This window comes from Elaeis guineensis, chromosome 13 (genome assembly GCF_000442705.2).
Source record: "Elaeis guineensis isolate ETL-2024a chromosome 13, EG11, whole genome shotgun sequence".
NCBI lineage: Eukaryota > Viridiplantae > Streptophyta > Magnoliopsida > Arecales > Arecaceae > Elaeis > Elaeis guineensis.
The window spans coordinates 468,985-483,094 of record NC_026005.2 but is presented as its reverse complement, the minus strand read 5'-3'; the positions used below and the strand labels follow the sequence as shown (position 1 = coordinate 483,094).

General features: G+C 34.8%; 1 protein-coding gene across 1 annotated transcript in view; it reads right to left on the bottom strand.

Moving 5' to 3' along the window:
- Positions 1–9,511: 9,511 nt before the first annotated feature.
- The window catches only part of LOC105060917 (uncharacterized), a 70,525-nt gene continuing 65,926 nt past the window's right edge, over positions 9,512–14,110 (bottom strand). Inside the window, exons 7-9 of the mRNA XM_019845920.3 lie at positions 11,585–11,847; positions 11,407–11,497; positions 9,512–10,055 (exon numbers count right to left, since the gene is read on the bottom strand). Of these exons, the coding sequence (XP_019701479.2) occupies positions 9,657–10,055; positions 11,407–11,497; positions 11,585–11,847 (753 nt within the window). The 3' untranslated portion in view covers positions 9,512–9,656. The remainder of the gene's footprint in view (positions 10,056–11,406; positions 11,498–11,584; positions 11,848–14,110) is intronic.

Sequence of the window (14,110 nt, the reverse complement as noted above, 5' to 3'; positions counted from 1 at the left end):
TCGGCCACAGTACGTTGCTTGAAACTTTTTCAGCAAACAGCTTCTCCATTCAAGGTAAATACGTAGTCCAATATACTTCTGCTGTCATCAAAATCTGACTAAAAATTGAAATCAGTATATCCCACAAGTTTCAGATCAGAGTCTCCATAGATAAGCCATTGGTCTTTAGTATTTCTTAAATACTTAAGAATTACTTTTACTATCTTCCAATGCTTCTCACCCAGATCTGACTGGTACCAACTCACTACCCCTAGTGAATAGACCACATCCGGCCTTGTACATGTCATAGTGTACATGATAGATTCTACTGTCGAAGCATATGGTATTCTACTCATGCGCTCTCTCTCCTCAGGAGTTGTCAGATAATCCTTCTTGAAAAGAATAATTTCATGGCCGATCGGTAGATAGCCTTTTTTGTAATTATTCATATTGAACCACTTCAACAAGGTATCAATATACGTGGATTGGAACAATCCAAGCAACCTTCTAGATCTATCCCTATAGATCTTCATCCCTAAGAAGTAGGATGCTTTTTTCAAATCCTTCATGGAGAACTGTGATGATAACAATAGCTTCACACTTTGCAAAATCGGAATGTCATTTTTTAGTAACAGTATATCATCCACGTACAGCACAAGAAAAATGACCACGAAATCATAAGCCCATTTGTAGACGTAAGGTTCTTCTCTGTTCCTAACGAAGCCATACGTTTTGATTATTTTATCAAAATGCATGTTCCAACTCCTTGATGCGTGCTTAAGTCCATAAATTGACCTTTTCAGCTTGCACACTTTCGATTCGTGTGTGGATGTGAACCCTTCAGGTTATATCATATACACCTCTTCTTCCAACTCTCCATTAAGAAAAGCGATTTTGACATCCATCTGTCAGATCTCATAATCTAAGTGTGTAGCGACAGCAAGCATAATCCGGATGGACTTAAGCATTGCCACAGGAGAGAATGTCTCATCATAGTCAATACCATAACGCTAACGATAATCCTTAGCAACTAGACGAGCTTTATAGATCTCTACATTCCCATCCGCTTCTTTTTTTCTCTTGAAAATTCATTTAGACCCTATGGGTTTTATCCCTTCGGATGGATCAACTAGTGTCCAGACACTATTGATCTTCATGGACTCCATCTCGAACTTCATGACCTCAAGTTATTTTTGAGAGTCAGGCCTTTGCATGGCCTCCATATAGGTGATCGGATCCTCATTGTTCTCATCAAGTTCAATAGGATCACCGTCCCAGATCAGAAAACCATAATATCTGTCCGACTGACGCGGTATTCTACCGGATCTCCTTAATGGTGCCTCTACTGGCTCCGAATTCGATTCACCAATCGAATCCAATTCTGTATGTGTCGGTCCTTTCACCTCATGAACTTCATTAAGTTCAATTTTATAGACATTAGCTCCTTCACCAAGGAACTCCTTTTCTAAAAAGACTATCCGACTGCTGATAAACACCTTTTGTTCTGCAGCGAGGTAGTAGTACCCTTTAGTTTCTTTTGGATATCTTACAAACAAGCATCTATCAGATTTCAGTCCAAGCTTATCTGTCTTTAAATACTTGACATAAGCTGGACACCCCCAAATCCTAAAATGTGAGAGCACCGACTTACGCCCAGTCCATATCTCATATGGAGTTTTATCGACAGACTTGCTGGGCACCTTATTCAAAATATAGTAGGCAGTCTCTAGAGCATATCCCCAAAAGGATATTGGCAGACTGGAAAAGCCTATCATGGATCAGACCATATCTAATAAGGTTCGATTTCTCCTCTCGGACACACCATTATATTGTGGTGTTCCAGGAGGAGTCCATTGTGAGAGAATCCCATTCTCTTCCAGATATGTCAGAAACTCACTGGTGAGGTACTTATCTCCTCAGTCTGATCGAAGGATCTTAATACTCTTTTCAGTTTGTTTCTCTACTTTAGCACGGAATCATTTGAACATTTCAAATGATTCTGACTTATACTTCATAAGATAGACATACCCATACCTCGATAGGTCGTTTGTAAACATAATGAAGTATTAATATCCTCCTCTGGCACTTATGTTCATAGGCCCACATACATTAGTATGTATTAGACCTAAGATATCACTGGCTCTTTCACCTTTTTCTTTAAAAGGTGACTTAGTCATCTTACCAAGTAGACAAGATTCACAGATAGGCAATAATTCACAATCATCTATCTCAAAGACACATTCCTTGATCAACCTGTCAATCCTATTCTTGTTCACATGACCAAGCCTACAATGTCAAAGGTAGGATTCGCTGACATTATCTATTTTGGGACGTTTACTAGGCATGTACATTATACTAACAGGCCGTGATATTATGTATATGCCATGTTTTAATTATCCGCACATAATTGTAGTATCATTCATAATGATATCATAAAAATTATCCTTTATTATAAATTTGTAATCAAGTTTGGTCAAAAAATCTACAGAGATGACATTCATCATAAAGGAGAGACAATAATGACAATCATCTAATATGACACCACTGGACTCGAAGACGAGCTGCAAAGTTTTCAAGGCCAGAACTGGAACAAGGCTTCCATCTCCAACATTAAGGAACCGTTCGCCCTCTCAAAATTTTTTACTTACCTGCAGTCCCTGCAATGAATTGCATATATTAATAGAACTTTTGGTATCCAATACCCAGGTAGCAGTATCACAAATAGAGAATTATAAGGTGTTATCATATAAATACCTTGTGAAGCAACCACTTGCCTCTTTCTCTTGTTCTTAGGCCTGTTTGGGTCAAGGGTGGCTACATAAGCAGGACGATTCCTTTTTCAATGACCCAGCTTCTTACAAAAGAAGCACTCTACCTGGTTCTTGTCAACTTTTGACGGTTTGCTTTGCTTAAGATCGACGGCATGAAATTTTTGCATCTTTTTCTTCTTTTTTCTCCTAGAGGATCGACGCCCTGTAGATGAACCTTCTACTAAATTCACTGGCTCCTTTTGAAGCTGGTGATCCTTCTCAAAAGTCTGCAATAATCCTAACAAACCATGGTAGTTTACTGCAGGCTTTGTCATTATATAATGACTGAGAACGGATAGGTAGGATTTTGGTAGCGAATTGAGGATAACATCTTTGCCTAACTGTTCATGCAACGGAAAGTCAAGTTTGCTAAGGCATTCAATCTACTCAATCATATATAATACATGATCGGTGACTGAAGCTCCCTCTCGCATACGGGCATTGAACACTGCGCAGGAGATTTTATGTCTCTCCGCATCCTCAGGGATGCCGAAGGACTCATTCAACATTTGAATCATTTCCTCAGGCTGTGCATCCTCGAACTTACGACTAAGTTCATCATTCATAGCTGCTCTCATCATGCAACGTACAGTCGTACGATCATTGAGCCACTTCATGTAAGTGTCTCTCACAGCACGAGGAGCATTGGCTGTAGGTTTTTTCGATGCCTGATCCGTAAGGACATACAAAATCATCTTATGCTCCAACACGATCTTCAACTTTCGATACCAACTATCGAAGTTGGGTCCGATGAGCTTGTCGCTGTCCAACAACGAACGGAGGGATAGTGTGTTGGCCATAACTGAAAGGAGAAAATATTAACCTATTGGTATATGAATTTTTTTTTTTTAATCCTGAAGACAGGGACTTTAGTCTAAAGGTCCTCCCACTATTTTTTGCGAATTGGTAGCATATACCTCCAACTCGAGGAATTATATTAATTTCTTAGCGGGTACTAGAATCCACACGGACTGCATTTAGGCCCAAGTGTGGCTCGGCCAATCCTAGTGCATCAATGGGTAGGTTCATAACCAATTGTTTCTCCAAACAACTTCTAGCATTAGGTTTTGCCCCAGACATCCCTTCAGCAGGCGTGTGGCGTCTCGACTGAAAATCTTGGTTAGGTCCAACCATTAACATGACACATCAAGTGCATCCAACAAATGGATGTCCAGGCCCGAGTATGGCTCGACCAACCTGAGCATTGATCTGAAGGTACATCATGATGGTCATATGATGAATGACAATTCAAATACGTAATAGACACCAGGCGTGTGGCGCCTCCAATGCCTATTTAGAATATTAGACTCATTATCACACATCTTAATGGGAGGCAATGATCAAGTTATCTCATAACTTTATCACTTTATGGACCTAATAATTTAGAAGATTTGATTTCATTGACTTGAGAATAAGAGAAGAAGTCGATCTGCAAACTGCAAATTTTTCCACTGACTTCATCAAGTCATGTAAAGGATTAAACACAAGCTAATCTAAAGACACGTAAATCAGTCACACTGATTTACCTTAATGGCATGGGTCTGCACGAATCGACTAGTGACCTAATCAAAACATAATCTACCATATTGGCCAGGTAAGTGAGATCAGCGAGAGGAATCTGCCCTTAACTCACCATAGACACATCTAGGTGAATAGCTTCCAATTAAAAACCATTTGATCGAATCTGCCAAACTTACCTTAGACACCAACTGGTTAATTAGTTTCGATTTGGCACACCAGAAAATTCAAGCTCAACCACAGAGCCATGATCATGGTCCATTTATTAGGGTCAAACACATGAACTTGATTAGACTTCAACTATTGAGATTGATTTAAAAAAATACTGATCTAATCTAATTCAACACTTAATTAGATTTAATTAATTTTTCTACTTGATCCATATATGTTTCTAACCCTAGGTCTAACCCATTAAAATGATCTGATTCATGCTAACCCTTTGCTCAACATATTATGTGGTATCTTAATGATCTTCAATTCTCAATTCTAGATCATTCAAACTTAATTCAAAATTAAGTGTGTGAAACATGTGTTTCAGTTTGTAGGACTATTTTATAAGAGTTTCAAGTGAAGCATACCATATGTTTCAACATATAAAAATAAATTTTTATAATATGTTTAACAATTGAACAAACATAGATATGATCTAAACTTCATCCATATATCTCATGTATCATGATAACTTTTAGATCAATACCAATTACATCATATGTAACATGTAATTCAGATCTAAAATAATTTTATATCTAAATTTTATCCTATTATAATGAATCATAAATCACTTTAGATCTAATCTAAATATATTTATGATCAAAATAATACATAAAAGTCTGTTCACTTTTCTTTTTCATGAAACTGGATCACAACGACACTCCTACACGTCATAAGAGAACCCATCGAATAGATAAAAAAGATATTACTCTCTTCAATCTCTTATGACCAGACGGTCTGGTGATCTCATCAATCCGAGTACTAGGCTACTAAGATCTGAAATCTAATTTCATATATAATTACATCAACATGCAATTATTGATAAAACTATTTTATGTCATGAACATATCCTTGATTTCATCAATTATGTTCTTCATTTAATCTAATTAGATTTGATGTATCATATACATCATATCCAATGTAAAACTTATCTTATACTGATTATAAAATATTAATTTTAGATTTGATATCAAATAGAAAAATAATTAGATGCAAATATGAATGCATAAGGAATTAATTTCTAATAATATTTGTTTTCGCACAGTGCTGAATCCAGTTGAAGGGAAGGGAGCAATTTTCCTCCAGAATGCCCAGATTGTATCTAAAAATTTTCTCTAATGTTCTACTTGTTTATAGATCAAATCCTTACCTGAATCATAGTGGAACTATGAATCAAATCCCAAATTATCTGATATAAACCTTCACGGAGGCTTGGATATGCAGATCTTTTATTTCGCATGCACGTCAAACGCTACAGGAAAGCAAGATGAACTCCAAGCCAATTGACTTTGCAACTCAATCAATCGAGGGATGAGATGTGATGATGTGACACCTCACACCAACAGATGGGATGCCCAAGAAGGATCCATATCCAAGGAGAGAAGGCGGCAACAAAAGGAGAGATGTAAAAGATAGACCTCTCTCTTCACACACCTGTCTCTCTATCTTTTTCTCTTCTCTCAATTTGATTTGTTTGCTATTCTATTCTCTTCTCTCATCCATAGGTAGAAACTCTCTCTATTTATAGATGATTCTCATGACCCAATGAGAGGAGGATTCTTTATTCAAATCTGATTTGAATTGGTCCAATACTCATGAAAAAAAGACTCCTACATGAGATATAATTACCATCACTTATGATATCCACTTTGCACCCACTCCCACACCCACTTGGGACGCCCCAAATAAGCACCAAATCAATTTTTGATTGTGCTTCATGAGTGGATAATCTTAGTGCAAGTAGGAATACACATATCTCATCCAAAATAGATCCGATTCGAGTCCGATTCGAAGTCGGTTCAAAATAATTTCAAAAGGCTGTCAATCCTAAACTCTTTAGGACTTTTATACCAAGTCTAACTTAAATTTTGAACCTATTTAAGTCTAATTAATTCAGATCTAATCTGAAATTAATTAGTACTTAAATCCAATCTTTCATATGTTCCATGGATCAAAGATAGAAATTGTTCATTCCCGAAATTGAATCTGAACCTCATGTGTCGTGCTAACTAGACATAGGCAACTCTTTAATCCCGTTTGACCCATAACTCAATTCTCAATCAAGTTAGCTTATATATTCAATCAAGTCAAGTACTTCCAGATTACACATATAAACATAGGCCAATTCCTTCCTACTTTGTCTGACTTGTGTACAAAACTCCATAGGTTCAAACACTAAGCCGGTAGCACAGGCACCAATTCCTGCACTAATCGAGATACCATTTAGCAATGGTTCCTAACGTCCAGATAGATCGAATTATTGTAAAAAAATATTTCAGAACCCATACTCATGGTTACCGCATAATTTATCCTTTTGACCCTGGATGCTCTAAGATGGTCTCAAGTTAACTGTCAACCAAGATTATTTCATCCACATTATATTTCAACCTTTCAAATTCATTTCATGAATTACCCTGGCTAAGACTTTACTAAATTGAAATACAGCGATACAGCAACTTCAATAATCCGGAGGGGTCAATCCCATCTTGATCCACACACAGATTTCGTAAGTACTTGACTGTACCCAGTAGCCTTCCGTCACTGCATTAAAAATCCAAATAGCTCGACACCAAAGCACAGTGAGTTGCTTGTAAGTCACTATGGTGATCTCAAATCTGAAGGATATTTATATCCATGTGTTTCGCAAGCAGCTCTTGACAACAAAATGCTCAACAGGTGAGTCACTTGTTCAGTGACGATGTACCCTTACACCTCACTTGCATGCCATACCAGTGTCACCACACTCCTTGATTAAGAAGACAACCAATCCATATGGCACACAACGATCTTCACTCGATAAACGTCATCGTCCCGTAATGACGTATCATTTGGTCGCAAACTTGTTTAAGAACTACACGATAAATCCTCTCTTTATCGTACACTAACATATTTCTAGGGACTTCATCACAATATAAGAATTCAAAAAAGATATCACTTTATGATGAAAAATATCAAAATAACTATTATTCAATAATCAATAATTTATATACAAGGATGAACTCAATCGTCACATGATTGATTTTAGGACACAATTTTCAATAATACATGCAAGAAACTCTCTTTTTAATCTTGGTACGATCATGCCAAAACCTCCCCCTCTACATTTCACCTCTCCCGCTTCCTCACTTGCCCCACCACTCTTCTCTGTCTGTCCTATTGGATCCAGCAAATTTTTCCTGACAAGCCTAATTCTCTTTACCCAAAGGGTTGGTTATTTGATGGGTAAACATCATAGAAAAATTGATCAACTTTGTCGTTGACCAACTTTGCTATGATCTCATGTTTCTCTAAGTAAATAAATTATTTTATTATGAACAATATTTATAAATAAAATGAAGGAAAAATCTCATCCATCTAGAAGATAGATAAGTCATTTTTTTATAAACCAAAAAAAAAATCTTTTTTTATTTTATTCCAAATATATCTTTAATTTTATAAAATAATACATAATACTATCTTATATATATATTATTATATAATTATATATTATTATCAAACAATAATATTTTATTAATCTAATATAATATATTATTATAATAATATAATGTTGTAATGTAATATCTTATTTTTATAATCATAATATAATATTAATATCTTATATTATTATAATAAAATAAATATAATATAATATAATTATATATAATTTAATATATATTAATATTATATATTATATTCTAGTATATATTTTATTTTATGATAGATAATATAATTTATTATATTATACTATACATATAACATGTAATTATCTAAATTTATATTACATAACATTATATATTATCACATACAATATATAACATACTATACTATAATATTACATATAATAATATTGATATAATAAAAAATATTATGAAAAATATAGATAGATCTTAACAACTTGTTCAAACTAGTAATATAAAAAAAAACATTGATAACAGATTCTAAAATTATTTTTCAATACATAAAAAAATATAAATAAATTATTATTTATCTAAATATTATTTAAAAAAATTTTATCCAAAAAAATATGAATTTCATGATTAATTTTTTACCTACAAAAGAACGAGCCCTAAGAGCTAATTGAATTGAGAAATTCTTTGTGCACCGCCTGTGGTGTAGAAAATCTGACATGGAACACACCAGTTCACTCTATTAGACACCGCTTTCCAATGCGCATTTAATGCCCACTCAATTTTACTTTTTCGTTCGAAATTTTAAATGACAAAAATACCCCTCTATTTTGATAAAATTATGATATCTAAGGTAAAAATTATGACATTATGGATCAAAATTATGACATCCTATGATAGAATGTCATAATTTTGATCCAGAATGTCATAATTTTTACCTTGAATGTCATAATTTTATCAAAATAAAAAGACATTTTCATCATTCAAAATTTTAAAAAAACGATATTTTACTAGACATAAATGTCCCTATATTGTGACAATTATGACATCTAAAATAAAAATTATAACATTCTAAATCAAAATTATGACATTCTATTGTAGGATACCATAATTTTGATCCACAGTATCATAATTTTCACCTTAGATGTCATAATTTTGTCAAACATAAAAACATTTTCGTCATTCAAAATTTTAAATAAAAAAATAAAACTACGAATATTAAATAAATATTAAATATATATTAAAAAATGAGATGATGACCACATAATTTAATAGAATGAAGCAGTGCACTCCACGCCAGATTTTCTGCAGCACAGGTGGTGCACAAAGAATTTCTCTAATTGAATTTATTCACTAGAGTTGGAATCCGTAAGAGGCATTAGCGGGCCTTCCACTAATCAACCTGCGGCCTATATTGTATTAAAAAGAAAAGGTTCAGAATAAAGCGTCTCCCCAAGCAAATCTCGTGCTTAAGTTCGCTTCAGCATTCTCGCATGCCAGAAACTTCATCACAAGATGTCTTCAGAGACAGTGTAGTCAAGCAAAACAGACCTCAAGGCACATATACTTTAAATGGTCAAGCGAAATGAAATGAAAAAAAACTCTATGTGGGCTATGAAACAGATTATATAAATAAAACTAATAATATTGGAGACTCGGACAATGCTGCTCGGGTTATTCCACTATAAACAGCGACATTGTTGGAGTTGATTCTTTTCCAAGGTTCTAAAGGTTTGTCATTTGTCAGCGAGACTTATTGCACCACTGGTTTGTAGCATGGCATTGTGAATGATAGCAATTCAAACCTACCATTCTCAAGATCCTTTTCCCTATTCACAGCAATTTCAAATTGGAAAGGACTACTTTTACCATGTCGTAGTATTACTTTAATCAAAATCAACCAAATACGATATAAATTGTGATTTCCTGTATCTCCATTGCCTCCGTTTTTCATGGTATTCTTTTTTCGCTTCCCGCCTGTCATTGTACTTGAACTTTTTGGATGAGAACTGCTCAACAGAGTAGAATGAATTTTTCTCTCCTCATTGTAGCACCTTTGGACATTCTCAGCAGTTATGTTCCCAAATAAAATCTCAGCAGCTCTGTTCTTTACAAGAAGTGGAATTTTCCCAGTTTGATCCCATGCATACAGCTGCATCAACAGCAAAGATATCACAGGGTGGCTGTCACGATGGTTTCAAGTACAATTTAATGGCACACAACAAATTCAAGGCATCTAAGGAAAATGTGGTGCCTGATATTGTAAGATTACAATTTGAACTATAAGTCCCAATTGAAATTGAAAGACTGCTGTACAAATATAATCCTTAAAATCTGGGTCCATTTAAATTCCAAATATAGTTCAACTGCAAATGTAGGTCAAAAATAATTATGTAATTGAAGTTCCAGGAGAAAAATGAAGTATTGTATGCTAAGAACTAATTCTGTACCATCTTGACCGGACAAAAAGGCATATCCCTAAAAGTTTTAAAGGATGAGAGCAGCTGGACATAAAATACCTGAAAAACATGGTGAATAATGATTCAAAATTATTATACATTGTCCTTCTCAATTAATAATGGGAGAGTAACTGAAGTATCAATTTATTTCTTGTCCGTTCATTTTGCTCCATACAAAATTTCCCCCTTCATCAAAATCTATGGATATAATCAAACTTGGTCCTTCATTTTTGATAATTACGCCCCTCTTCCCCAACAAAAAGCATACTAATTCAAAACTCTAGAGTTAGAGGCTCATAGAAGAGAGAGGATAGGCTTGAAGTCATGAGAAATGGGTTTCTGAAAGTGTTTGTTGTGTCTTTTTCTTTTAACTATTTTAACTTCTAGATGATGGTGGAGCCTAGCAGTGCACTGCTGGTTCCTAGCTCTTTTTTCTTTACTTCAGAATTTGTGTGATGACAATCAGTGAGCATTAGCCTTGTCCCCTCACATGCTGCTAACAGCAAAAAGAAAAAGGTACCACATGTACCAAGTGAATGACCATCAAACACTCTCCCCCATTTACTTTGGTTTTGTTTTGCTTCTCCTTCTCTTGATCCTGTTGCTTTATCTTATGAAATAACATGGAATTGGAGCAAGCATGCGATTATATTCTTAACATTTTGGTCTCCTCACTTTTCTCTCCTCTTTTTTATTGTGCATCAAGATGATACTGGGTGGTTTTTCTGTCTTTGTTAATGCAATCATAAAATCATCATGACTAAATGTACCATGCCAACTGTGGTCTTCCCTGTTTATTGAGGCATTAGATATCATGGAGGAGGGGGGCAGAGGGGGGGGGGGGGGCAGTGGGTGGCAGGGGGGGCGAGAGAGAGAGAAAGAGAGACAACACTCTTGAAGCATTAGATAAAAGAGATAGATGAGTAACATGCAAAGTCAAGAATGCAAGATATATTATAAAACTGTGACTTCTAATGCACGTAACTTTGACCATTTCAAAACATATGAAATAAATAATAGAACTTGCTGATAGAAGATCCTCACCATGAATGGTCTGTATATCAGACATACATTGTGAACATGGTTGGAGCTTTCCAAGCAGTAGAGTGGAAATTTTTTTTGGTCCAATAGGGGCCTGCCAAAATCCACCAACCAGAAAATATAAGTAGCTCCAGTATTCAAAATTTTCATTTTAAAGCAAGGAAAGTCCTAATCAACAAACCTGGAAATTGTTGAAGAGCCACATAGGTTGCAACCTCTACAAATTAAATCTTCTGCAATTTTATCATCTACAACCCTAAGTGCTCTCTTGCTGTCTAACCATTGTTTGTTTTCTACCTCACTCCAGTTAGATGGAAAAAGGATTTCACAGATATAGGCATAAAATTTTGCATGACATGAGTTGGTAAGGCATAATACTTCTGAAACTGATAAACAGTGCTTTGACTTCATTTCTTCATGCGCCTTCCAGTTCTTCAAATTTTTCTGCCATAATCAATTTCAAATTCTCAGGTATGTCAATCTAATTTCATTATAACTTAATATATACTTGAAAATTGAACAGATAATCATTATCAAGGTCCTATAACTTCATATATAACTTAATAATATATACCATCTGTTCCTGCTGGAAATTTTTATTGTTATCCTTATGTTAAAAATAAATAACAAAAAGAAAATGGAACAATTCATAATCCAGGACTTGACAATCTCAATATCCAGCAGTAGTTGAATTAATGGCATCTGAAGGTCTGGTCAACAAAAGAATAACTTGATATGGAAAAAAAAAGGGTGGGCCCTGAGAAACTCTGCAGAGGAAAAAAATGAAACACAATCTCCATCAGTTGGCATAATATTTTCAATTTTGGGCAATAAAGAAAAGCTAAGAAGCAACTGTAAACATATAATAAAAAAAAATTTTATAACAATATGATATTATGATTTAATTTTCATCTTATTTAAATAAAAACAAAATAAACAAAGATTTAATTCACATTCTTCCTTTTCAAGGCATAAGAAAAGCTTTAATAGTATGACAATAAGTAAAACAGTTTCATAATGAAAAAACAAATGTGTAACCTGTAAAGTCAAGCTTTCACCTACCTATCATGGTCTTACAGTTAAAGGCCTATACATTTTGGTAGAAGAAAGCACAACCTCCACCTCATAGCTAGGCAAATGCCATTTAGGCTCTATTTGGGATTGCTGTTGGTGGTAGAGCTTTTGAAAGTAGAATGTTAGAATATAATATAAAATTATAATATTACTATATAATATTATTATAATATAATATAATATATTATATACTATAGTATAATAATATAATAAGACATGATATGATATGAATTGTTATGCATTATTATATTATTCTAATAATATAATATAATAATGTAATAATAAATATAATATAATATAACATAATATAATATAATACAATATAACATAATACAATATGACACTATGTTAGCATGGGTATTTTGGTCCCTTTGAAAATTTCATTAAATCAAAATCAGCTTCTGGATATCAGCCAAGAAGAGTTTTTGGGGAAAAACTCCAAAATGGAGCTTCTCCCAAGTAGACATTTTTCAGCTTTTTGGGGAACTAGAAAGCACTTACAATTTGTTTACCAAACACCACCAAATGGCTCAAAAGTGCTTTTCGAGGCCAAAAATCACTTTTTAGCCCACTAAAAGTGTTCCCAAATAGGGCCTTAGGAGCATGTAAAATTTCCCATATTCCTAAATGCCTAAACAAAATTCCCTCCAAAAAGAGTTAGGGGGATAAGAGATAAAAGGCCTTGATATCCATGTTGGACTCATCTCAACCTAAAACCTTAAGCTGTTAGATTTTAAGCTCAACCATGCATATAAATCCTTTCTCTTCGGCTATTTATTTCGCATGGGTTTAAACCTCATAAGTGATCTTCAACAATCAATCCCTTCATTGCATACCTATTAAAGTCCCCCTATAGTCTCAATCACTATTCTCTAATCAAGTCCCTTGCCCAATTACTCTTTTGAGTGCACCAGTCTTTACTACAATCCAGGATACCCACTCTCAAGAGCCATGCTTCACCATGAGTTACCACTTCAATCCACGAGTTCATCCTTTTAAGAGCCACATCCATCTGTTACGGCTCCAGCTGAAGAGCACCCTGCTCTCCAAGATCCACACTTCACCATAGTCTTACAAGAGTCTACTCCTCCAAGAACGATGCCCAAGTCCACACTCTAAACCAGCACCATGCCCCTGAAGAGTCCACATGCTACATTGCAGCCACCATGATTCCACTTTGCCAACCTTCATGTTATTGTTCACAAGAACCACCAATTACCACCATGCCTTTACAGCTTCTGACAGTTGCTTGGGATCTTTTGCCACCAGATGCTGCAGCACATAGTAGATCAACCACCTATATTGCCACAAAAAAACACGATGCAAACTGCAAAGACAAGAATATCATAAAAGGCGAAAAATTAAAGAGAGGAAAAACGAGTATTCTACATGCTTGGGCAATGTGCCTACATCGATGGGGAGAGTAGAGAAAAAACCCACTATCCAAAATAATGTACAAAGCAACCATATCCCAAAACAATAGGCTATCTTGTGATGTCCACCACTTTCTCTTATTATAGGAAATGCTTTGACAAACCTCAAACCAACAACCTCTCATAGAAAAACCTAAGAGAGCAAAGGTATAAAATTGCAAGCCAAACTCCTATGGTGAAGGATTTGATAACAACCATTC